The sequence below is a fragment of the Thalassophryne amazonica genome, chromosome 10, assembly GCF_902500255.1.
Source record: "Thalassophryne amazonica chromosome 10, fThaAma1.1, whole genome shotgun sequence".
Lineage (NCBI taxonomy): Eukaryota > Metazoa > Chordata > Actinopteri > Batrachoidiformes > Batrachoididae > Thalassophryne > Thalassophryne amazonica.
The window spans coordinates 172,627-199,963 of record NC_047112.1 but is presented as its reverse complement, the minus strand read 5'-3'; the positions used below and the strand labels follow the sequence as shown (position 1 = coordinate 199,963).

The 27,337-nt window shown below is 42.7% G+C and overlaps 1 protein-coding gene across 1 annotated transcript in view; it reads left to right on the top strand.

The window, feature by feature from the left end:
* Positions 1-510: 510 nt before the first annotated feature.
* reep6 (receptor accessory protein 6) overlaps positions 511-27,337 on the top strand; it is a 115,004-nt gene continuing 88,177 nt past the window's right edge. The window contains exon 1 of the mRNA XM_034180765.1: positions 511-693. Within this exon, the coding sequence (XP_034036656.1) occupies positions 561-693 (133 nt within the window). The 5' untranslated portion in view covers positions 511-560. The remainder of the gene's footprint in view (positions 694-27,337) is intronic.

Here is a 27,337-nt window from a genome sequence, read left to right as displayed (position 1 = left end):
CATTTCCAAAACCACTTTTATGCTTGCACCCTTTCTGAGTATTATTGACCACAGTATATAAACACTAAATAAGGAAAATATATTGAAAAACTACAATCTGGAGCATTATGCTCATCACAATTCATCCATCCATCCATCCATCCATTTTCTTCCGCTTTATCCAGAGTCGGGTCGCGGGGGCAGCAGCTCAAGCAATGCCGCCCAGACCTCCCGATCCACACACACCTCCCCCAGCTCCTCCGGGGGAACCCCAAGGTGTTCATCAGTATAACTGAAAAGTAATTCAGTAATTTGTCAGTATGTGTCCAAGAGGTGTTTCTATTCCAATAACATGTCAATTAAAAAAAAAATTAAACATTAAAAACCTTCATCTGCTGCATTTCTCCTTTACCGCTCCTTCTCTGCCTCCTCTTTCTCCTGTGCCTCCTTCCATAGCTCCTTATCCCCTCCTCCTCCTCTCCTCCTGGGCTAATCTCAGAGGATTACATTCTGCTGTGCCCTGTCCATTTTATTGCTTATGTCCTCTCCCTGTTATTTGAAGACAACAATTTAAGGGCACCATGAGTGTGTTAAACATGTTCTCCTCCATCAGAGAACGTGCAGAGAAGTTTCTCAGCGAGAAGAATATGCTGACAGACTTTCTGGGGAAGGTGGAGGAGAAAACTGGGATCAAGAAGAGGATCCTGGCAGCAGGTGAGTCTTTGTTGATTTTGTTTGTTTTGCTCATCTGCTGCAAACACAATGTTCCTGTGAATTTCAGTCTTCTGGGTGTATTTGATGACAGGGGAAAATCTCCAGATGATATTGTCTGAACCCTTCAGGCTAATCCTCCACAGATGAACGCAGGCTGTTCCCACTGAAATCGAGTCAGAGTCCACCTGCGTCCTACTGAAAACTAAAATAAGCTAAACTATATTAAAAACTAACAATAAAATAGTTCAGATCACAATACCAAAAGATCAGTAAGTGGCATGATTAAAAAACTTACCTGTGCAAATTTTATGAGTTATTTATCAGTGCAATGACTGCTGGAACAAAACAATTTTTATATAATGTTGTTCAACAGTTTGGGAATGCAACTCTGACGGAAAGGGGAGAATTGCAGTGTGGGTATTCCCACTTAAAACTGATATTCAGTTTTACTGTCTGCGTTTTTCTTCTTGAAGGAAAGGTTTCTGAAGCACCACGCCCGAGAAAAGGATAAAACTAATTCAATAAAAGCTTGACATAAGAAGCTCAACATTGATTTTTCAGTGTAGAAGCGGCTGTTTCCTGAGTTTTCCCCATTTCTTTACAGCTTCACATTTCATTTCAAAAGGATGTTTCAAGTCACGTCCCCAGGGAGGCCTGGAGTTTGACAAAAGGCACCTGAAGGACTCTGACACCAGGAGAAACAAAATTCTCTGGTCTGATGAGACAAAGATTGAACTCTTTGGTGTCATGTTTGGAGGAAACCAGGCACCATCCCTACAGTGCAGCAAGGTGGTGGCAGCATCATGCTGTGGGGATGTTTTTCAGCAGCAGGAACTGGGAGACTAGTCAGGATTGAGGGAAAGATGAATGCAGCAATCATGGAGCTGTACATAAGAACTGGAGAGCGCAGTAGCGCTGAGCCGTGTGCCAACAGGGAGGCTTGATCGCCATTTTAATTCCGGGCAAGTTAGTGATTTGCGTGCATAGAAGTTCAAGAAACAGGTGGAATATGCCGGAAAGCTGCACATGTTGGCAAAGCCACAAACGGAGGAACAAGAGACAATATTTCCTTCCATAAGTAAGTGGTTTTGGTTCTTCTTGTCACTTTGTCTGTGATATTTGGATGATAAACAGCTGTATGTCTCCTGCCGTACCTGTGTCGCCCGATGACACGGACCATTAACTCTTCACTTATGACTAGTTGATATTTTCCACTGCTAGACCAATGTCTAGTTAAAATACTTGTCGTTAGTGATTAAAATTGTTCGACAAGACTGGGAATTTTTTATTTTTAATTTGCACTTTAAAATAATGAGATTATAATGACCCGCGCTGTGCCGCTCACAGTCACACCCACACACAGAGATGTGTAGACACACCACTGACTTCATGAATGAAACTCGGTCAATAAAGGATAATTATGTAAAAATATAATAGATATAAATGTATTGTAACGGTTTTAGGAGCCGCGCTGCGTTGAACACAGCAACAGCTCAGCCAAGCAGCGTAGGTTAACAGCACAGATCCGTGTAACTTTCAACACTAATATTTGGGAATGTGTGTGTGTCCGAGTAAGTTTAATACTTTCCTGACATAATTTAATGTCATTTAATTTTACTGACTCGATATCCAGGTCAAAATGGCATTTTAACACGTATTTTGCAAGCATTTTTCTGAGGGTGTTCAGTCGCGAATCTCAATTGAAAATGCATTAACATCCGGGAACTTCATCAATATTTTGCCCGGTTAGGAGACGTCATGACGCTGTCCATGAAGGGACGTTTTCGTTTAGTGTGCAGCAATGGGACTGCGCTCTCTAGTTGTTATATACAGCTCCATGGCAGCAATGTACAGAGACATCCTGGATGAAAACCTGCTCCAGAGCGCTCTTGACCTTTCATTTAATTTCATTTATTTATTTAAAAGGGACAACACATATTAATGAACACATGAAGTGTAAATATGTCAGATTATAGCCATGGGCTAATTTCCATCTGTAGTCTCTGACAGACTATAAAAATTAAACAATTTACAGTAAAAACACACAAACATCACAGGAGCTTACAATACAACAGACTACATTACATAGGGGTCACCAACTACTACAACAAGACACAGACTAGACAAAAGACAGGAAACAAAAGGACACTGACATGATCTGAGCATGAAGGTTAGCTTACACAGACTCAGTCAAATGAGGGCACACAGTTTTAAAAAAAACTATATGTGCAATTCAATTGGAATAAGTTAATTAAAATTGCAAGTCTAATTTCATACATTTCTATATTTTAAAAACCATAGCTTTAAGAACAATAACTTATAAAGTGCTGTGCTGTACTGCATTGCACATTTCCTACAGTTCTTCTTAGTTTCTACAATTCAGTTCATAATGCTCACATTTTTTATTTGATTTGAGCCACTCCTTTAAGTGACTTTTGAAAGCTTTAAAGCTTGGGGCCTCCCTCACTGTAGTTGGCAAAGCGTTCCATTGGACACTGTCTTTGTAGGACAGGACATTTTTTGCAAAAGCTGTTTTTCACACAGAGACTTCACAGTCCCCTCTACTCATAGCCCTGGTGACCCTCGGACCAACTGTTCTATATTTAAAATAATTTGCAAGAGGTGGAGGAGCCAACCCATGTAAAGTTTTATACACTCAACAAAAATATAAACGCAACACTTTTGGTTTTGCTCCTATTTTGTATGAGATCAATCAATCAATCAATTTTTTTATATAGCGCCAAATCACAACAAACAGTTGCCCCAAGGCGCTTTATATTGTAAGGCAAGGCCATACAATAATTATGTAAAACCCCAACGGTCAAAACGACCCCCTGTGAGCAAGCACTTGGCTACAGTGGGAAGGAAAAACTCCCTTTTAACAGGAAGAAACCTCCAGCAGAACCAGGCTCAGGGAGGGGCAGTCTTCTGCTGGGACTGGTTGGGGCTGAGGGAGAGAACCAGGAAAAAGACATGCTGTGGAGGGGAGCAGAGATCGATCACTAATGATTAAATGCAGAGTGGTGCATACAGAGCAAAAAGAGAAAGAAACAGTGCATCATGGGAACCCCCCAGCAGTCTACGTCTATAGCAGCATAACTAAGGGATGGTTCAGGGTCACCTGATCCAGCCCTAACTATAAGCTTTAGCAAAAAGGAAAGTTTTAAGCCTAATCTTAAAAGTAGAGAGGGTGTCTGTCTCCCTGATCTGAATTGGGAGCTGGTTCCACAGGAGAGGAGCCTGAAAGCTGAAGGCTCTGCCTCCCATTCTACTCTTACAAACCCTAGGAACTACAAGTAAGCCTGCAGTCTGAGAGCGAAGTGCTCTATTGGGGTGATATGGTACTACGAGGTCCCTAAGATAAGATGGGACCTGATTATTCAAAACCTTATAAGTAAGAAGAAGAATTTTAAATTCTATTCTAGAATTAACAGGAAGCCAATGAAGAGAGGCCAATATGGGTGAGATATGCTCTCTCCTTCCAGTCCCCGTCAGTACTCTAGCTGCAGCATTTTGAATTAACTGAAGGCTTTTTAGGGAACTTTTAGGACAACCTGATAATAATGAATTACAATAGTCCAGCCTAGAGGAAATAAATGCATGAATTAGTTTTTCAGCATCACTCTGAGACAAGACCTTTCTAATTTTAGAGATATATTCAGAGTGGCTTTTTATTGTGAACAGTCTAAGGCACACCTGTGCACTAATCATGGTGTCTAATCAGCATCTTGATATGGCACACCTGTGAGGTGGGATGGATTATCTCAACAAAGGAGAAGTGCTCACTATTGCAGATTTAGACTGGTTTGTGAACAATATTTGAGGGAAATGGTGATATTGTGTATGTGGAAAAAGTTTTAGATCTTTGAGTTAATCTCATACAAAATGGGAGCAAAACCAAAAGTGTTGCGTTTATATTTTTGTTGAGTGTATATTAGACAAGCATTTTTAAATTTGCGAAAATTTTCAAAACTAAATAAGTTATACTTTGTTAAAATTTTACAGTGATGATACGAAAATGGTCTTTTATCTAAAATTTTCAGTGCTGTTTTATAAAGCCTTTCAATCGATTTTAAAATTATCACACCTGTGAGAGACCAACTGGTTATACAGTAACCTACATGAGAAAAAAATCATACAGTGCAAGAACATCCTAGCTGCTTGATCTGTCATTGACCTCCTTATTTGGTTGAAGTTAAACACATTGTATTTGATTATTTTAGTAAGGACAGTGTCGAGTCCAGCAACACTCCCAAATATTTGGATTCTTTAACTAACTGCAGTTCATCATCTCCAATGTACACACTGGAGCGCTCAATATCGGAAGCCTTTTTTGAAAAATACATACAGTTTTCTCTATGTTTAATTTCAGACATGATCCGTTAAGCCAATTTAAAATATACTTTAGGGCTAACGTAAGAGTTTGAGCTGCTGCCTCAGGTGATTTTGCACTTGTGTAGATTACCGCATCATCAGCGTAAAGTTGTATGTCCACATCCTCACAAACATTTGGTAGGTCATTAATGAATAATGAAAATAAAATGGGCCCCAAGATAGATCCTTTGGACTCCTAGTGCAAAATCTAAATAGGGAGATTTAATACCATTAACCATGGTGGCTTGTTTTCTATTTGATAAATAAGATGCCATCCATTTTATGGCATGCTCAGAAAAATTAAAAAATTGCAACTTTAATAAGGTTCATTTACAAGTACCTAGAGGCGTTTGGTTTAGAGGGGATGGTTCTCAAGATGGCGCCGTTGCATGTGGCCTGCCGTCGGCACTCGCTTCTTTTGTTGTTGTTTTTATTGTTTTTGCACTTTGTTGCATGGAATGTGTCACCGCTCCTGGTGTATGATCGCCAGACTCTTATCAGCGTTCTGGCTTCGCTGGAGAATCTAGCTGTTTCTGGCTCGGGCAGACGGCCAGGGATGCAGCTGCCCCCGCCGCCTGTCTTAGCGTCTGTACCGGACTTTCTACGCCGGCCGCTTGGCGTGTTGCCTCGGCATCTGCGCCGCAGAGGACGCGGGAAGAGAGGAGGAGTCCGTGTTCGGCTCAGAGTGTGCCTGACTGCTTCCTGCAAACATGCTCCATGACAATTCATGGCCAGATTCTTCACACCATATGACAGCTACGACGTGCGGCGTTCCCTGACTTTTCGCTATTGGTGGCTCCGGCCGGTTGGGAGGGGTGCCGGGTCTCCACTTCCGCGTCGCCGTCCTGTGAGGAGCTGCAGTCGTGGCTGCATGCAGGAGAACCTGCGCCCACTCAGTCGTGTCTCGCAGCAGACTGACGTGCGCTCAGTCCGTGTGGCACTCATCAACAGAAGGTCACTCGCAAGTAAGACTTTCATTTTGAATTACTTTTTCTCAGTTTTGCTCTGGACTTTCTCCTGTTAACGGAGACCTGGTTGAAACCAGGTGAAAATAGCGCCTTTTCTGAGCTCCTCCCCCCCGGCTGCTTGTTTTTCAGCTACCCGCGAGCATCAGGTCGTGGCGGTGGTGTGGCCACAGTTTTTAAAGACAGCTTTAAATGCCGATTTTTATCTTCTAATGCCTACTCCACTTTTGAACTTCAGTTGTTTGTGATGGAGTTCAACTGTCCTGTGCTCTGTGCTGTTGTTTATCGTCCACCAAAATTTAATAAGGATTTTATTCAGGAGTTTTCTGAGTTTCTGGCAGATTTTATGCCAAAATATGATAAATTTTTGGTCTGTGGTGATTTTAATATTCATATCTGTTGTCCTTCTAATCAGCTGGCTGATGATTTTAAAAGCCTCCTGAACTCTTTTGGTCTAACACAAGTTGTGGATGGACCAACACATAATCTTGGACACACCTTGGACCTGGTTATTTCTTTTGGGCTCCCCGTTTCACTTAAGGACATATCAGATATTGCTATTTCAGATCACTTTCATGTTATTTTTTAATTTATTGCTCCTCCATCTGCTAGTAAGCCACTTGTTCCTGTCTCTCGCCACCGTTTGATCACCTCCTCGACAGCGGGGGACTTTGCTGCTGCCTTCATGGACTCTCAGTTTTATGCCATGAATGGACTGGTTTCTCCATTACTCCCAGATAACATCCTCTCTAACAGATAACATCCTAATCAGCTTGGGACTCCGACGAGGGCGGTCGCATCTCCTCCACTCTCCCTTATCTCTCTGCTTTTAACCTTCAAGTCCCTACTTCACCAGACTTGTGAATTCCTCAAAACTATATTGGATTCTGAATCTATTGGACTACTATTGGATTAACCATGGAATTGATCAGCTGGTCTCTGAACGCTATTGACACCATTTTTTCTACAAGAAGGTCAGGACCGGGGGATCCTGCCTGCCCAGATGGAACGTATCCTGCGGGCTATGTCCTCGACTCCTGGAGTTCCTGGCATGTGGCATGCTTGGCGCCTTTCTCTGTGGAGGACGTCAAGGATTTATTCATTTTTGGTCTTAAGGTAGCAGGGCTGGTACTTTTTGGCTTATGTGCTGCCCTGATCTACCGTAAATTGGCAAGACGGCGGCATCAAGAACCACGGCCCCTCGCTTGTCCGTCATGATTAACGAAGCTGAAGGTTTCGGAGGCCGGTGAATATTCTTAATTAAAGTTAGGAATATTCTTAATTTATAATTGGGATTTGGCTGAGTGAGTGGATCTTTAAAAAAAGTGTTTTTCACTGCTCGGCTGCAACATTACATTACAGGCATCAAGGTCAATTGCCCTCTGTTTACCTCCAGAGGAATTTATCCAGGCTCTGGTGAGACTATTTGGCTCCATTCTTATCTCAACCCACAAGGACAATAAACTGATAGACTTACACATGGACCAAAGCATGCTCCCACCTCTCCTCTTACCACTCTCTGCCCCTCCCTCCCTGCGGCAGGCCTTGTCCCCTCTCAAGCTTGTCTGGCGGCGCGACTTAAAGTTGCAGCGGCCTTCACCCAAATTGCCTCAATTCGGATTACGGACTGCTTCTAGTTTAGTGCACATAAACAATGTCAAATGTATATGTGTTGTCTTTAATTTTGATGTGTGCCATTATTACGGTAAACAAGTAATAATTGTGGATTAATTGCTGTATCTTGTGTCTGAGGTAATTGAAGTGTAAACATAATTGCCCTTTTTTGGGATCAATAAAGTTGTCTGAAGTCTGAAGTCTCTTCTTTCCGCTCTACATGCACAGTCATTTTGGACTCTGTTGCACCGATGTGCTGCAAATCCAAGAAATCAAAATCCGACCCCTGGTTAAATGCCACGACCCGTGCCCTCAGGCAACGCTGCAGACAGGCAGAGAGAAAATGGAAAAAGGACAAACTACAGGTGTCTCTGGGTTTTCTGAGGGACAGTCTGACTGACTATCAGAAGGCTGTGAAGGAGGCAAAAGCACAATATCTGTCTCATATTATTTCAGCAGTTGTCATCGTCCCAGTGTGTTATTTCAGACTATAAACTCAGTTGTAAATCCACACACCTCTGTTTTGATGGACGCTACAACCACAACCTGTGAGGAGTTTCTTCAGTTTTTTATTGATAAGGTTTCATCAGTCAGACAGAACGCTGATCAGAGCTGTAATGTTGAGTTGTCTGCTCCTCATGCACATTCTGCTGTGCTCGAACAGTTTGAGCCCATTTCTTTTGCATCTCTCGCTGATGTTATAAAACACATAAAACCTGCAAGTTGTCCTTTTGATGTTGTTCCAGCTAAGGTGCTGAAGGAGGTTTTTAATACTGTTGGGGCGGGTCTCCTAACTTTTATTAATGCTTGTCTTAGATCAGGGTCTGTTCCAGCTGCTTTTAAACATGCTGTGGTTCAACCTCTTCTTAAAAAACCTCACCTGGACTCATCAGTTTTATCCAATTTTAGACCTGTGTCTCATCTGCCATTTCTATCTAAGGTTTTAGAAAAGGTTGTCTTTTTACAGTTACAATCATTTTTAGAAGACAATCTCATCCTTGAAAAATTCCAGTCTGGGTTTAGATCGCGACACAGCACTGAGTCAGCACTTTTAAAACTTCATAATGACATCACTTTGTCGGTGGATGCAGGGAATCCTGCTGTGCTGGTTCTGTTGGACCTCACAGCAGCCTTTGATACTGTGGATCACACAGTACTTGTTTCCCGGTTAGAACATTTTATTGGCATTCATGGTACTGCACTTAAGTGGTTTAGATCATATTTGGCTGAAAGGAGCTTTTCTGTCATGATTGGGGACCTTTCCTCATCAACTGCTCCTCTGTGCTGTGGAGTGCCACAGGGTTCTGTCCTTGGGCAGATTCTATTTTCTTTGTACATTCTGCCATTCAATTATAACCCAGCACAATCTGTCCTTTCATTGTTATGCAGATAATCTGCAAATCTATGTGCCTGTGAGGACTAATGGGAGTGATGCTTTGTCATCATTATTTAATTGTATTCGTGATGTAAAGCAGTGGCTGTCCCAAAACTTCCTTTACCTGAATGATGGTAAAACTGAGATCATGGTGTTTGAGCCCTCAGCCCCAACCAGTCCCAGCAGAAGACTGCCCCTCCCTGAGCCTGGTTCTGCTGGAGGTTTCTTCCTGTTAAAAGGGAGTTTTTCCTTCCCACTGTCGCCAAGTGCTTGCTCATAGGGGGTCGTTTTGACCGTTGGGGTTTTTCTGTGATTATTGTATGGCTTTTGCCTTGCAATATGAAGCGCCTTGGGGCAACTGTTTGTTGTGATTTGGCGCTATATAAATTCAATTGATTTGATTTTGATTTGAGCGCTCTGTCATACCAAATGTGGTAACACCAAATTTTGGTGCTTTGGCTAACTATGTAAAACCAGCTGTCAAGAATTTGGGAGTGATATTTGACAGCTGTTTGAGGTTCAATCAACAGATAAACTCTGTTGTCAAAGCTTGTTTTTTTCAACTTCACCTTTTGGCTAAAATAAAGCACTTTCTCAGTAGACGTGATCTTGAGAGGACCATTCATGCTTTCATCAGCTCCAGACTTGATTATTGTAATGCACTTTATTCGGGCATTAATCAGTCGTCTCTTGCACATCTCCAGTTGGTGCAGAATGCTGCTGCTCGTCTTTTAACAAACACTTTTAGAGCATATTACGCCCGTCCTGTACTCACTCCACTGGCTTCCAGTTCATTTTAGAATTGATTTTAAAATTTTAATGTTTGTTTTTAAAGCTATTTATGGCCTTGCACCTCCCTACTTGTCTGAAATTTTAACTTTGCGCACCTACAGTACGACATTAAGGGCATCTGGCCAGCTTTACTTAGATGTTCCGAGGTCAAGATATAAACACTGGGGTGATCATGCTTTTGCGGTAGTTGGCCCCAGACTGTGGAATGAACTACCTCTTGAGTTATGTACTATTCCTGACTGAGCACTTTTTAAATCTAAGTTAAAGACTTATTTATTTAAACTGGCTTTTAACACTTAGTGGGGAGGTGACATGTTCTGTTATTTTTATGTTCTTTTTTATGTGTTGCTTTAAATTTTATTTTATATGTTTTTTATTTTTGTAAATTTGTGTTTTTACTGTTAAGCACTTTGGACACCAGTCGGTGCTGTAAAGCTCTTTATAAATAAATGTTGATTGATTGATTGATAATAGAATATTATGATTCAGATCAAATGCTTTACGCAAATCTAAGAAAACTGCTCCTACACAATTGTTTTTATCAAATGACTTTTCACTTTTTCATTGAACATTGTTATGGCAGTCTCAGTTGAATGATATAAGTACGAAAACCAAATTGCATAGGATGCAGAGTCATTTCGCCACTTTGTAGATGTTGAATCAATTGCTTGGCGACCCACTTTTCAGGAACTTTAGAAAAGACTGACAGTATGCTAATTGGTCTGTAGTTATTATTAATATTATTTTTGTCACCCGCCTTAAAAATCGGGGTAACTGTGGCCATCTTTCATTTCTGTGGTACAATGAAATGCTCAACTGACAAATTTATTAAATGCGTAACTGGATGTGCTAGAGCCATTTTATGTGTTTTTAGGAATCCAACATCAAAGCCATGATGGTCTTTAGCTTTGGACTCCTTCATGGCATTTATAATCTTTAGAGTTTCAACCTCTGATACTGGTTCTATATTAAACATTTGACTGTGCCCTGGATTGTTGTAGGTTATTTCAGGCGATTTGAGACATGCTGCCATCTCTTCAACAGAGCGTAGAAATGATAAATTCAGCTCTTTTGCTAAAATCATACAATCATTCACAAGCTGGTTATTAATTTTCAATTCCAAATCATTTGCATCTTTCTTTTTCTGCCTCACTAAAAGTTTAATATTCTGTCATATTTGTTTTCCATTTCCGTTTGCGTTTTGCATTACTGTGATAAAAAAAAAATTGCTTTTGCTCTTCACATTTCTGATATTACTCTATTTCACACTGAAGTATATTTCTGTCTGTCTGTTGTCAACCTGGATTTAAATGAGTTTTTCAATAACTGGTCTCTTTTTTTCATTAAATTCATACAATTTTAATCTACCCATGAGACAGAGTAAGATTTTATTTTCCTATAATTCATGTTTTTTGTAAAAGAACTACATACGTTTGAATTTTGTTAAGAAATATATCAGAGCATATTTCAATATTGTCACATGAGGTTACACTTTCCCAAGTGAGATCTTTTAATGCTTTTCCCAAGTTTTGTTGTTGATTCTCTGGTATAACTTTAGACATTTGTTTCCTAAAATGTTGACTAAGACATTTCCTAAAACTTATTAACTAAGCACGTTTTGAACGTTGCTTAGTTAATACATTTTAGGAAAAGGTGAAGATGGTGGTCATGCCCTGGGACAGCGGGAGGCCCGTGACGAAGTCCAGGCCGATGTGGGACCAGGGGCAGTGAGGCACAGGTAACGGCTAGAGGAGTCCCTGTGCCCGTTGGTGGTCGGCTTTTCCCCTGGCGCAGGTGGTGCAGGCCTGGACATACTCCCGGACGTCGGCTGTCAGACCACTGCCACGGTTCTTCGCACCCCTGGGTGACAGGAGAGCTTGGAACCGTGACAGAAGTCCAAGACCGCAGCTCTGGCCTCTGGTGGGACGTATAACTTTTCCTTTGGGCCAGTTCCCGGGTCTGGGTTCCGTGCCAGGGCCTCGCAGACGGTCTTCTCCACGTCCCAGGTGAGGGTGGCCACGACAGTGGACTCTGGGATGATGATTTCCGTGGGATCTGACAGCTCGGTTTTGACCTCCTCTTCGTAAACCCGGGACAAGGCATCAGATCTTTGGTTCTTGGTCCCGGGGTGGTAGGTGATTTGGAAGTCAAAACGCCCGAAGAACAATGACCAGCGGGCTTGCCTGGGGTTCAGACGCTTGGCGGTCCGGATGTACTCCAGGTTCCGATGGTGCGTGAAAACCGTGAATGGAACCGCAGCTCCCTCCAACAGGTGACTCCACTCCTCAAGAGCCTCTTTCACCGCAAGGAGTTCTCGATTGCCAACGTCATAGTTTCGCTCAGCCGGGGTCAACCTGCGGGAAAAATAGGCACAGGGGTGGAGGACCTTATCGGACTCCCTGCTCTGGGATAGCACGGCTCCAATTCCAGAGGCATCCACTTCAACTATAAACTGGCGGTTAGGATCGGGCTGCACCAGAACTGGCGCAGTAGAGAACCGGCGTTTTAACTCCCTAAACGCGGCTTCGCACCGATCTGACCAGGTGAAGGGGACTTTGGAGGAGGTCAGGGCTGTCAAGGGACTAACCACCTGACTGTAATCCTTAATGAACCTCCTGTAGAAATTTGCAAAGCCGAGGAACTGTTGCAGCTTCCTACAGCTTGTTGGTTGGGGCCAGTCTCTCACCGCCGCAACCTTGGCCGGATCAGGGGCGACGGAGTTGGAGGAGATTATGAACCCCAGGAAGGACAAAGAAGTGCGGTGGAACTCGCACTACTCGCCCTTTACAAACAGCCAGTTCTCCAGCAACTGCTGCAGGACCTGACGTACATGCTGGACATGGGTCTCAGGATCCGGGGAGAAGATGAGTATATCGTCTAGATATACGAAGACAAACCGATGCAGGAAGTCCCGCAAGACATCATTAACCAAAGCTTGGAATGTCGCGGGCGCATTGGTGAGGCCGAACGGCATGACCAGGTACTCAAAGTGACCTAAGGGGGTGTTAAATGCCGTCTTCCACTCTTCTCCCTTCCGGATCCGAACCAGGTGGTACGCATTCCTAAGATCCAATTTAGAGAATATTTGGGCTCCATGCAGGGGCGTGAACACCGAATCCAACAGAGGTAACGGGTATCGGTTGCGAACCGTAATTTCATTCAGCCCTCTGTAATTGATGAACGGACGGAGTCCACCGTCCTTCTTGCCCACAAAAAAGAAACCTGCACCCATCGGGGAGGTGGAGTTCCAGCATCAACCTGGCAGCTAACGAGTCCCGGATGTAGGTCTCCATTGATTCGCGTTCTGGACGTGAGAGGTTGTAGAGCCTGCTGGACGGGTACTCAACACCCGGGATCAAATCAATGGCGCAATCGTATGGACGGTGCGGGGGGAGAGTGAGTGCCAGATCTTTGCTGAAGACGTCAGCAAGATCGTGGTACTCCTCAGGCACCGCCGTCAGATTGGGGGGAACTTTGACCTCCTCATTAGCTGTCAAACTGGGGGGAACTGAGGATCCTAAACATTCCCAGTGGCAGGTTTCGCTCCACTGCGTCACACCCCTAGATGGCCAATCTATCCGGGGATTGTGCTTTACCATCCATGGAAATCCCAAAATCACTCGGGAGGTAGAAGGTGTTACAAAAAACACAATCTCCTCCCTGTGATTCCCAGACACAACCAATGTGACAGGCTGTGTCTGGTGTGTGATTAATGGGAGAAGGGTGCCATCTAGTGCCCGTATCTTCAATGGTGAAGGTAGGGCCACTAGAGGGAGCCCAACTTCCTTTGCCCATCTGCTATCCAGCAGATTCCCTTCCGACCCCGTGTCCACCAGTGCTGGGGTGTGAAGGGTTAGATCCCCACTCAGGATCGTGACTGGGATGCGTGTGGATTTATGGGGTTTCCCCACGTGAGTGTTATGACCCACCCTTAGCCCAGTCTCTAAGGGCTGGGACTGGTTGGGGCTGAGGGAGAGAACCAGGAAAAAGACATGCTGTGGAGGGGAGCAGACATCAATCACTAATGCCATCCAGAGTAAGGATCTGGTTAGACACCATGTTTCTAAGATTTGTGGGGCCAAGTACAATAACTTCAGTTTTATCTGAGTTTAAAAGCAGGAAATTAGAGGTCATCCATGTCTTTATGTCTGTAAGACAATCCTGCAGTTTAGCTAATTGGTGTGTGTCCTCTGGCTTCATGGATAGATAAAGCTGGGTATCATCTGCGTAACAATGAACATTTAAGCAATGCCGTCTAATAATACTGCCTAACGGAAACAAGTATAAAGTGAATAAAATTGGTCCTAGCACAGAACCTTGTGGAACTCCATAATTAACCTTAGTCTGTGAAGAAGACTCCCAATTTATATGAACAAATTGTAATCTATTAGATAAATATGATTCAAACCACCGCAGCGCAGTGCCTTTAATACCTATGGCATGCTCTAATCTCTGTAATAAAATTTTATGGTCAACAGTATCAAAAGCAGCACTGAGGTCTAACAGAACAAGCACAGAGATGAGTCCACTGTCTGAGGCCATAAGAAGATCATTTGTAACCTTCACTAATGCTGTTTCTGTACTATGATGTATTCTAAAGCCTGACTGAAACTCTTCAAATAGACCATTCCTCTGCAGATGATCAGTTAGCTGTTTTACAACTACCCTTTCAAGAATTTTTGAGAGAAAAGGAAGGTTGGAGATTGGCCTATAATTAGCTAAGATAGCTGGGTCAAGTGATGGTTTTTTAAGTAATGGTTTAATTACTGCTACCTTAAAAGCCTGTGGTACATAGCCAACTAATAAAGATAGATTGATCATATTTAAGATCGAAGCATTAATTAATGGTAGGGCTTCCTTGAGCAGCCTGGTAGGAATGGGGTCTAATAGACATGTTGATGGTTTGGAGGAAGTAACTAATGAAAATAACTCAGACAGAACAATCGGAGAGAAAGAGTCTAACCAAATACCGGCATCACTGAAAGCAGCCAAAGATAACGATATGTCTTTGGGATGGTTATGAGTAATTTTTTCTCTAATAGTTAAAATTTTATTAGCATAGAAAGTCATGAAGTCATTACTAGTTAAAGTTAAAGGAATACTCGGCTCAATAGAGCTCTGACTCTTTGTCAGCCTGGCTACAGTGCTGAAAAGAAACCTGGGGTTGTTCTTATTTTCTTCAATTAGTGATGAGTAGTAAGATGTCCTAGCTTTACGGAGGGCTTTTTTATAAAGCAACAGACTCTTTTTCCAGGCTAAGTGAAGATCTTCTAAATTAGTGAGACGCCATTCCTCTCCAACTTGCGGGTTATCTGCTTTAAGCTGCGAGTTTGTGAGTTATACCACGGAGTCAGGCACTTCTGATTTAAAGCTCTCTTTTTCAGAGGAGCTACAGCATCCAAAGTTGTCTTCAATGAGGATGTAAAACTATTGACGAGATACTCTATCTCACTTACAGAGTTTAGGTAGCTACTCTGCACTGTGTTGGTATATGGCATTAGAGAACATAAAGAAGGAATCATATCCTTAAACCTAGTTAAAGCGCTTTCTGAAAGACTTCTAGTGTAATGAAACTTATTCCCCACTGCTGGGTAGTCCATCAGAGTAAATGTAATCTAAGATATGATTAAAGTGGTGGGTGGACTCATTTACATTTTGAGCAAAGCCAATTGAGTCTAATAATAGATTAAATGCAGTGTTGAGGCTGTCATTCTCAGCATCTGTGTGGATGTTAAAATCGCCCACTATAATTATCTTATCTGAGCTAAGCACTAAGTCAGACAAAAGGTCTGAAAATTCACAGAGAAACTCACAGTAACGACCAGTAAGTAGTAGATGATATCTCGGCAGCGAGGTGGAGTTGCTGCACGGCTTTTATGGTGATGTGGTGATGATGAGTGACAGCTGTCACTCCCGGTTGCTCCGATGCCCTCTCGTGCCTGAAGCCCACACGTCTGGCAGGGCGCCCTCTGGTGGTGGGTCAGCAGTACCTCCTCTTCAGTGGCCCACATAACAGTCTCTGTCTTTTTTAAAAATATTATAGCCTGGTATCAGTACCGCTGAATCTGGTGAGGCACTAGTAAGCCATATTTCTGATAAACCATAAAAAATCAAGATTTGAATCACACATTAAATATTCTAATTGTTCACGTTCTGATAATCCGGGCGTGGTTCAGAGTAGTAAACAATTTTGAATGCCTATGCTTCTTGAACACTGGATTTCTGCACGTAGATGTTTTGGGATCTGGTTGAGGTCCAGCAATTGTTGTTATATTAGTGCAGTTCGAAAGACTATGCACTTGTCCGAGGTCCATCTTCATTGAGAGCACTGTTGCTGCTTGTGTGTAGCTCTCTGGAACGGACTCCACAAGACTCACATCCACTGTGCTGCCATTCGAATTGACAAGCAAGACCTGTCCCGCCGGTGAAGGTCCCTGCACAGGCAATGCGGGACATGCATACTTTGCACACAAAGGAGCAACACCACTCCTTAGTAAAGCAGAGGGGTGGACTCCCAGCATAGGCCCTCCGGAACACACTGTCCCCGCTGACACAGGGAGAGCCGGGGAATAGATAATCTCCCCCTGACCCAGCAAAGCTCCCAACACCGGTCCTGGTAACCACACGCGCTGTAAAACTGGCACACACCCGATCTGCGAAAACAAAGCGAATCATAACAGGCCTGGCAGTTCCGGCAGCAGTCTCTGCACCCACAGAACAGTCAGTGGGAACTGCACTGCTGGAAAGTGTAATGTTTGAAATGGCTGTAAATTTCTGGCTAACTACACACCAAGATCAAGCCTAGACAGCTGTGACTCCGGTCCAGGGTTGACTGGAGTGACGGATCATCTTTCAGCAGGACAATGACCCTCAACACACAGCCAAGATATCAAAGGAGTGGCTTCAGGACAACTCTGTGAATGTCCTTGAGTGGCCCAGCCAGAGCCCAGACCTGAATCTGATTGAACATCTCTGGAGAGATCTGAAAATGTCTGAGCACTGTCGCTCCCCATCCAACCTGATGGAGCTTGAGAGGTCCTGCAAAGAGGAATGGACCAAACTGCCCAAAGATAGGTGCAGCAAGCTTGTGGCATCATATTCAAGAAGACTTGAGGCTGGAATTGCTGCCAAAGGTGCATCAACAAAGTACTGACAAAAGGCTGTGAATACTTATGGGCATGGGATTTCTGAGTTTTTTTTATTTATTTATTTATTTTAATTTGCAAAAAATACCAAAAAAAAAAAAAAAAAAAAAAGAAGTTTTTTCATATTATCATTATGGGATGTTGTGAGTAAAATGTTGAGGGAAAAAAATGAATTTACTCCATATTGGAATAAAGATGGAAAATAAAATGTAGAAAAAGTGAATCTCTGTGAATATTTTCTGGATCCACTGCATAGTAAAGAATAAAAGGATAACACAAAGTAAAAACACATATTTCCACTGTGGTCCAGACATAAATAAACAAATATCTAAAAGCATACAAATAACAATGAAAAGAAATGCAGCATAATGAACAGTTAAAACTTAAAAAGTTAACTAGTACACATAACTAATTACAACATTTGGCTGATTGTTGTGCACTAAAGTCAGCTGTATGTTTGAGAGGGCTAATGTGTGTCCTTGACATGTGTTCTTCCATTCAATTTGATGGATTTAATTCATACGGTGCCAAATCTCAATAAAGCTGCCTCAAGGCGGTTCACATGAATGAGGTTTTAACCTTACCAAACATTAGAGCAAGCACAATAAATCAATCAATCAAGCAAACAACTTTGTTAATCCCACAGGGGGCAATTAAATTTTAGCGGTCCGTTTAAAAAAAAACACAATAACATAACAATAAAACTTATAAAAACAGACTTAAGGAGTTAAAATAGGTCGCCAGAATAAATAAAAACATGGCAGACCTACAGAGCATTTAAAAGTCGAATCACCGAAGGGATAAAGGACTTAAAAAAAATGATTGGTTCTACATACGTGAAGCATAACGGCATCCTGAAGATAGCAGAGAAAACTCCCCTGAAAGAACACGACCTGACAAAGACAAGATACCTTCCAGACGGCCTGTTGTTTACAGAAAAGGTTGAAATCTCTTTGTTTCGCTCCGATAATCTTTGAACAGATTTTAACAATGTTGTTCAGGCTGTTTGTGTCTTTCACTGAGAGGCTGTGAAACCAGCAGAAAAATGAAAAACACAGAAGACTCTCAATAAAAGACTGAAAAAAATGACAAAGGATGGCAGGTCTGACAGAAAAAGAATTCATTTTACAGAGAAGAAAATTCTCTGCTGTCCAAGCTTCGCAATGGTGTCCATGTTTACATCAAACTTCAGTTTGTCATCAAAAATAGTCCCCAAATACATATATGATGTGACAAGTTCCACTTCTTCATTGTGTATGATGCTCTCCTGTTACGTCTGAAGTCAATTATCATTTCTTTAGTTTGGACACATTTAAATCCAAAAAGTTGTGATCAGACCAACAAATGAAATCTGATAAAACAGCTCCGTGGTCTGATTTGGAACCGTGGAGACGGGACAGCGGTACAGTGTCATCAGAGCATGAGACCAGGTAGCTGCAGTCCTGAGAACTCCTACAGCTGTCTCCATACATGATTAAAAGGAAGAGCAAAAGATCGCCCCCGTGTGGTGAGCCTGTGGACAACACGACAGAGTCCAAGAGGCAGCCATTCACAGAGACCCTCTGCTCTCAGTCAGATAAAAAATTAAAAATCCATAAAACAAGCTGGTGAGGCAGGTGGAAATCATCACGCAGCCTTTGTACTAAAACATACGGCTGCATCTTATTAAATGCCGACGAGAAGTCTGCAAACAAGAGTCTGCCATGTGCCTGTGGCTTCTCCAAATGTTTATACAGGGAGTTGAGAATAAAAAGCTTTGCATCCTCCACTCCCCTCCCTGCCAGGTCAGCAAACTGAAGTGTGTCCAGGACTCCATCCACCATTTCCAGAATAAGATTCTTCACGATTCTCTCAAAGCTTTTCATTATTAATGACGTTAAAGCAACAGGTCTAAAATCGCCGAGTTGCTTCGGTTTAGTCGTCTTTGGAACTGGGATCACTGGAGATGATTTCCAACTGACCGGAAATTGGTCAGAATCGAGAGACATTTGAAAATATGCTGGAGTGCACCACTAAGCTGGTCCGCACAATATCGTAATGTGTACCCACAAACATTATCTGGACGAGGGGCCTTTCTAATGTTTATACCATTCAGAATCTTTCTGACACATTCCTGGTCAATCACAACATCAGATTCAGGACTGAGACTCTCTAAACAGGGAGATGTTTCTGGAAAAGTCATGCTTTTCAAATTGAGAATAAAAAACAATCATATTAGGGAGATCACAATCCTTGATTCCCTCAATTTTGAGAAGTTCCCTGTCAGTACAACTATCCCTCTGAGTGGCTGAGGACATGGATTTTATTCTCCTCCAAGCTGCCCGTAGATCACCACTACTGTACTTCTGTTCCACTTTAACCTTATACTTTAGTTTAGCTTTCCTTATCTCATACCTTACCTCCCTTGTGATTTCTTTCTTTTCCTGGCTATTCCCTGTATAAAAAATACATTTCTTTTTATTTAGAACATTTTTCAATTCCTTAGTAACCCATGGTTTGTTGTTCGGGAATACAGTAATGACCTTCTGGGGAATATTAGAGTCCACGCAAAAGGATATATACAATGAAAGGCCAGATCATGTATATCACTTGACTTGACTTGACCTATCCACAGTCATTGATGACTTCCTGTTCCGGAGCACAGCGGTGTTCTGCTGTATCTGTTAGCTGTTTGAACTGAGCTGTTTGAGTTCTTTGAATTAACAGTCTTTTTCAAGACTTTTTTACTTTTTTACTTTTTTTTACTTTTTCACCGTGCTCCAACGCCTAAAGAAGACCTCTAACGGTCGAAACATCGCGACGGAGCACTTTTATCAGCTAACTTTCATCAGCGTTGGCAAGCTAACTAGCTTGCTAACGCTTTCGTTTTTATTTTTATTTTATTTTTTAGCACTGTTGTCGTGCTGCTCCACAGCCTGTCTAGTGGATTTTTATTTTATTTTTTAGCACTGTTGTCGTGCGTTACCTGTGCTGCTCCACAGCCTGTCTAGTGGATTTTTATTTTTATTTTATTTTTTTAGCACTGTTGTCGTGCATTACCTGTGCTGCTCCACAGCCTGTCTAGTGGATTTTTATTTTTATTTTATTTTTTTAGCACTGTTGTCGTGCGTTACCTGTGCTGCTCCACAGCCTGTCTAGTGGATTTTTATTTTATTTTTTACCACTGTTGTCGTGTGTTACCTGTGCTGCTCCACAGCCTGTCCAGTGGATTTTGATTTTGATTTTATTTTTTTAGCACTGTTGTCGTGCGTTACCTGTGCTGCTCCACAGCCTGTCTAGTGGATTTTTATTTTATTTTTTACCACTGTTGTCGTGTGTTACCTGTGCTGCTCCACAGCCTGTCTAGTGGATTTTTATTTTATTTTTTACCACTGTTGTCGTGTGTTACCTGTGCTGCTCCACAGCCTGTCCAGTGGATTTTTATTTTTATTTTATTTTTTTAGCACTGTTGTCGTGTGTTACCTGTGCTGCTCCACAGCCTGTCTAGTGGATTTTTATTTTATTTTTTACCACTGTTGTCGTGTGTTACCTGTGCTGCTCCACAGCCTGTCCAGTGGATTTTTATTTTTATTTTATTTTTTTAGCACTGTTGTCGTGTGTTACCTGTGCTGCTCCACAGCCTGTCTAGTGGATTTTTATTTTATTTTTTACCACTGTTGTCGTGTGTTACCTGTGCTGCTCCACAGCCTGTCCAGTGGATTTTTATTTTATTTTTTTTAGCACTGTTGTCGTGCGTTACCTGTGCTGCTCCACAGCCTGTCCAGTGGATTTTTATTTTATTTTTTTTACCACAGTTGTCGTGTGTTACCTGTGCTGCTCCACAGCCTGTCCAGTGGATTTTTATTTTATTTTTTTTAGCACTGTTGTCGTGCGTTACCTGTGCTGCTCCACAGCCTGTCCAGTGGATTTTTATTTTATTTTTTTTAGCACTGTTGTCGTGCGTTACCTGTGCTGCTCCACAGCCTGTCCAGTGGATTTTTATTTTATTTTTTTTAGCACTGTTGTCGTGCGTTACCTGTGCTGCTCCACAGCCTGTCCAGTGGATTTTTATTTTATTTTTTTAGCACTGTTGTCGTGTGTTACCTGTGCTGCTCCACAGCCTGTCTAGTGAATTTTTATTTTATTTTTGCACCGTTGTCGTGCGTTCGCTGTTGCCGTGCGTTACTTGTGCTGCTTCATGGCCTGTCTGGTGCCTTAACTAAAGCACTCCTTCTGCTGAATCACCTCTAAATTATTTATACATTATTCACTTTGCGTGTTTTTAGGAATCCGCTAGGTTGCGTAGCTACTAGCTCTTAGCCAATTTAGCATGGCGGCTTCTCCTGTCTCTCCCGCACTTTTCTGCTCTGGTTGTGAAATGTTTAGTTATTCCTCGGCCTCCTTTAGCAGTAATGGTACTTGTAATAAGTGCAGCTTATTCGTAGCTTTGGAGGCCAGGCTGGGCGAATTGGAGACTCGGCTCCGCACCGTGGAAAATTCTACAGTTAGCCAGGCCCCTGTAGTCGGTGCGGACCAAGGTAGCTTAGCCGCCGTTAGTTCCCCCCTGGCAGATCCCGGGCAGTCGGGAAAGCAGGCTGACTGGGTGACTGTGAGGAGGAAGCGTAGCCCTAAACAGAAGCCCCGTGTACACCGTCAACCCGTTCACATCTCTAACCGTTTTTCCCCACTCGACGATACACTCGCCGAGGATCAAACTCTGGTTATTGGCGACTCTGTTTTGAGAAATGTGAAGTTAGCGACACCAGCAACCATTGTCAATTGTCTTCCGGGGGCCAGAGCAGGCGACATTGAAGGAAATTTGAAACTGCTGGCTAAGGCTAAGCGTAAATTTGGCAAGATTGTAATTCACGTCGGCAGTAATGACACTCGGTTACGCCAATCGGAGGTCACTAAAATTAACATTAAATCGGTGTGTAACTTTGCAAAAACAATGTCGGACTCTGTTGTGTTCTCTGGGCCCCTCCCCAATCGGACCGGGAGTGACATGTTTAGCCGCATGTTCTCCTTGAATTGCTGGCTGTCTGAGTGGTGTCCAAAAAATGAGGTGGGCTTCATAGATAATTGGCAAAGCTTCTGGGGAAAACCTGGTCTTGTTAGGAGAGACGGCATCCATCCCACTTTGGATGGAGCAGCTCTCATTTCTAGAAATCTGGCCAATTTTCTTGGATCCTCTAAACTGTGACTGTCTAGCGTTGGGACCAGGAGGCAGAGCTGTGGTCTTGTACGCCTCTCTGCAGCTTCTCTCCCCCTGCCGTCCCCTCGTTGCCCCATCCCCGTGGAGACGGTGCCTGCTCCCAGACCACCAATAACCAGCAAAAATCTATTTAAGCAAAAAAATTCAAAAAGAAAAAATAATATAGCACCTTCAACTGCACCACAGACTAAAACAGTTAAATGTGGTCTATTAAACATTAGGTCTCTCTCTTCTAAGTCCCTGTTGGTAAATGATATAATAATTGATCAACGTATAGATTTATTCTGCCTTACAGAAACCTGGTTACAGCAGGATGAATATGTTAGTTTAAATGAGTCAACACCCCCGAGTCACACTAACTGTCAGAATGCTCGTAGCACGGGCCGGGGCGGAGGATTAGCAGCAATCTTCCATTCCAGCTTATTAATTAATCAAAAACCTAGACAGAGCTTTAATTCATTTGAAAGCTTGTCTCTTAGTCTTTTCCATCCAAATTGGAAGTCCCAAAAACCAGTTTTATTTGTTATTATCTATCGTCCACCTGGTCGTTACTGTGAGTTTCTCTGTGAATTTTCAGACCTTCTGTCTGACTTAGTGCTTAGCTCAGATAAGATACTTATAGTGGGCGATTTTAACATCCACACAGATGCTGAGAATGACAGCCTCAACACTGCATTTAATCTATTATTAGACTCTATTGGCTTTGCTCAAAAAGTAAATGAGTCCACCCACCACTTTAATCATATCTTAGATCTTGTTTTGACTTATGGTATGGAAATAGAAGACTTAACAGTATTCCCTGAAAACTCCCTTCTGTCTGATCATTTTTTAATAACATTTACATTTACCCTGATGGACTACCCTGCAGTGGGGAATAAGTTTCATTACACTAGAAGTCTTTCAGAAAGCGCTGTAACTAGGTTTAAGGATATGATTCCTTCTTTATGTTCTCTAATGTCATATACCAACACAGAGCAGAGTAGCTACCTAAACTCTGTAAGGGAGTTAGAGTATCTCGTCAATAGTTTTACATCCTCATTGAAGACAACTTTGGATGCTGTAGCTCCTCTGAAAAAGAGAGCTTTAAATCAGAAGTGTCTGACTCCGTGGTATAACTCACAAACTCGTAGCTTAAAGCAGATAACCCGTAAGTTGGAGAGGAAATGGCGTCTCACTAATTTAGAAGATCTTCATTTAGAGTAGAATGGGAGGCAGAGCCTTCAGCTTTCAGGCTCCTCTCCTGTGGAACCAGCTCCCAATTCAGATCAGGGAGACAGATACCCTCTCTACTTTTAAGATTAGGCTTAAAACTTTCCTTTTCGCTAAGGCTTATAGTTAGGGCTGGATCAGGTGACCCTGGACTATCCCTTGGTTATGCTGCTTTAGACGTAGACTGTGGGGGGGTTCCCATGATGCACTGTTTCTTTCTCTTTTTGCTCTGTATGCATCACTCCGCATTTAATCATTAGTGATCGATCTCTGCCCCCTTCCACAGCATGTCTTTTTCCTGGTTCTTTCCCTCGGCCCCAGCCAGTCTCAGCAGAAGACTGCCCCTCCCTGAGCCTGGTTCTGCTGGAGGTTTCTTCCTGTTAAAAGGGAGTTTTTCCTTCCCACTGTAGCCAGGTGCTTGCTCACAGGGGGTCGTTTTGACCGTTGGGGTTTTTCATAATTATTGTGTGGCCTTGCCTTACAATATAAAGCGCCTTGGGGCAACTGTTTGTTGTGATTTGGCGCTATATAAAAAAAGGTTGATTGATTGATATCAGGACATGAGTTATAAAAAAACGCCCCAGTCAGTATAGTCCAAACAAGCCTGTAAGTTGGCAAAGCTGCTTTCTGTCAAGCATTTCACTGTTTTATCGGTTTGCTCACAACGCTTACAAATAGGCTTTTAGGTTGGTAAGAAAAGAATATTGTTGTGATGGGATACTCCAAAAGAAGGCAGAGGTAACGCCCTGAAGGCACCAGGTACTGAACCATAGCATAAGTCAATGGTGGAATTCCTTTTAGTAGTTGTACAAGTAACATATTTTTCATATGGTCAAAATTTTATGAACCTGGCAATGATTAAAATCACCTCAAATGAATTGTGGAGCATCAGATGAAAGGGTGTCTAGTCTGTTTGTTACCTCCTCGATCAGCTGGGTGGCTGACATCACGTTAGCACATGGATGAATGTAAACAAGAGTGAAAAAGAGCAAAGGATGTTAGGGTTTGAGTTTTGTTAGTTTTGTATTATTGGGGTTTTGGTTTGTTTATTCTCTTGTTGGGATTTTTCTGCTTGGGTCTGTGTGTCTCCCTTTCTCTTGTCCGTCTCTTGGTTCTTGGTGATGGGTGTTTCTATCTCTCTCTGGCCACACCCGGCTTCTGGTGCTTTCCATGCGCACCTGTTCCTGATTTACTGATTACCACCTGGGGTTTATAAGCTCAATGAGTGGTTTTGTTCCTCGTCAGTTTGTCATGCATTGTGCCTTCATTCCAGCTCTGTATCTGCGTTCTTGTTCCTGCCTGCTTCATAGTGTATACCTGACCTCCTGCCTGTTGCCTTGACCATGCCATATTGCCTAATGATTTCTGTACTGCTGTTTTTGTTGGACTGCCTACTCGTGTACTGACCACTGCTATCCACTTCAGTAAAGCCTTCTAAAAATCAGAGCTGTGTTCAAGCAATGCATTTGTCTCCTACCATTCCTGACCATTCCGCCTGATAGAGGGAACTCCCTTGACAATTAAAAGGAGCGGAGTGAAATAAACAACAGCTCCATGTCGGGGTACATATTCTTTCCCGAACGACAACCGTATTGCAGGTTTTTGTTGATGTAAAAGCACACACCACCTCCGCACGATTTGTTTGCAATGACAGGTGAGTGATCCGTACGAACAGGTTGCCCAAAGCCGCTGATGTAAAGATCCTTATTGAGATCCGCATCTCCCAGCCAGGTCTCAGTAAAAACCAACAGACATGTGTCTCTGAAGTCGTGTTTACATCTTGTATGAACCTCTAATTCATCCATCTTATTCTAAATGGACTGTACATTTGAAAGGAGGATGGATGGAAGCGGAGGGAGCCAGTGTCTGTCACTGAGCCCGTATTTCCTCATTCTGCGCTGAACACCTCCTCTCCTCTCTTGCTTCCTTCAGTGCTTTTTTGACAATATACTGCCTGCAGCAGACTTTAAGTCACCTTGTTGACTTAGTCTCTTGGCTGCTAGTGCAGCCTCCCCAACATCATTGTAAAGTCCCAGGAGGAATTGTCCTAAAAAGGACCAAGGTGCAAAAAACTCTGGGTAAGGTCCCCTCATGGTCAGAAGCACTTCCACATTAACTCCAAAACAGGAAAGATAAAATAACACACAAGCAAACAATGACTAAAAGACAAATAAACGAACAAACAGACTCTGCTCTCCGGTCGCACAGGTACTGTGAGCAACAGTGGTAAAGAAAAACTCCCTCTGATGAGGTTGAGAAAGAAACCTCAAGCAGACCAGACTCAGAGGAGTGACCTACTGCTTGGACCATTCTAACAGTTACAAGATTTTTACAAAGTTTTACCAAGCCGAAGAAACAGGAAAGAAAGAAAGAAACAAACAAAAAAAACAAAAAAACAGAAGAGCATCAAAAGCAAAGCGCATTATTGAGGTGAGCATGTAGTTATTGGTGCCACAGACAGGGCATCATGAGATAAGTCCAGCGCCCTGGGGTTCCTGGTCAGCACACATCCAGCTTCTTATCAGTTTCACTTAGTAAAAGCTGTCTTCATGGAAGACTGTATTCCCAATGCAGACTGCAGTGGCTCAGAGAGGTTACCCTCAGTAAGGTGGTCCACGGCCACTGTGTTAGCTTCAGCCAAGGCATCAGGTCAGTCCAGCACCATGTGGTGTAAGGCCATCAACCTCACACGGTATCTTCAGTGCCACAGACAGAGAGAAAAAGAGCAGAATCTGTGGGCCAGAAATAACTGCACCTCAGGTGTGAGTTCATCGGCAGTAAATTGACAGGGAAGCAGAGAGAATACTAAGGTGATCGCCAGCACCTGGAACTGTGCTTCATAAACACACCCAGAATTTAGAGGAAGTGAAGCTGAGACCTATTCCACTGTTAATAAGATGAATTAAAAGGATAGGAAGCATAATTCTGTACTTGACCGGTATGCTAGTCATACAAGAGGGAGAATCAATCAATCAATCAATTTTTTTATATAGCGCCAAATCACAACAAACAGTTGCCCCAAGGTGCTTTATATTGTAAGGCAAGGCCATACAATAATTATGTAAAACCCCAACGGTCAAAACGACCCCCTGTGAGCAAGCACTTGGCTACAGTGGGAAGGAAAAACTCCCTTTTAACAGGAAGAACCTCCAGCAGAACCAGGCTCAGGGAGGGGCAGTCTTCTGCTGGGACTGGTTGGGGCTGAGGGAGAGAACCAGGAAAAAGACATGCTGTGGAGGGGAGCAGAGATCGTTCACTAATGATTAAATGCAGAGTGGTGCATACAGAGCAAAAAGAGAAAGAAACAGTGCATCATGGGAACCCCCCAGCAGTCTACGTCTATAGCAGCATAACTAAGGGATGGTTCAGGGTCACCTGATCCAGCCCTAACTATAAGCTTTAGCAAAAAGGAAAGTTTTAAGCCTAATCTTAAAAGTAGAGAGGGTGTCTGTCTCCCTGATCTGAATTGGGAGCTGGTTCCACAGGAGAGGAGCCTGAAAGCTGAAGGCTCTGCCTCCCATTCTACTCTTACAAACCCTAGGAACTACAAGTAAGCCTGCAGTCTGAGAGCGAAGCGCTCTATTGGGGTGATATGGTACTACGCGGTCCCTAAGATAAGATGGGACCTGATTATTCAAAACCTTATAAGTAAGAAGAAGAATTTTAAATTCTATTCTAGAATTAACAGGAAGCCAATGAAGAGAGGCCAATATGGGTGAGATATGCTCTCTCCTTCTAGTCCCCGTCAGTACTCTAGCTGCAGCATTTTGAATTAACTGAAGGCTTTTTAGGGAACTTTTAGGACAACCTGATAATAATGAATTACAATAGTCCAGCCTAGAGGAAATAAATGCATGAATTAGTTTTTCAGCATCACTCTGAGACAAGACCTTTCTGATTTTAGAGATATTACGTAAATGCAAAAAAGCAGTCCTACATATTTGTTTAATATGCGCTTTGAATGACATATCCTGAT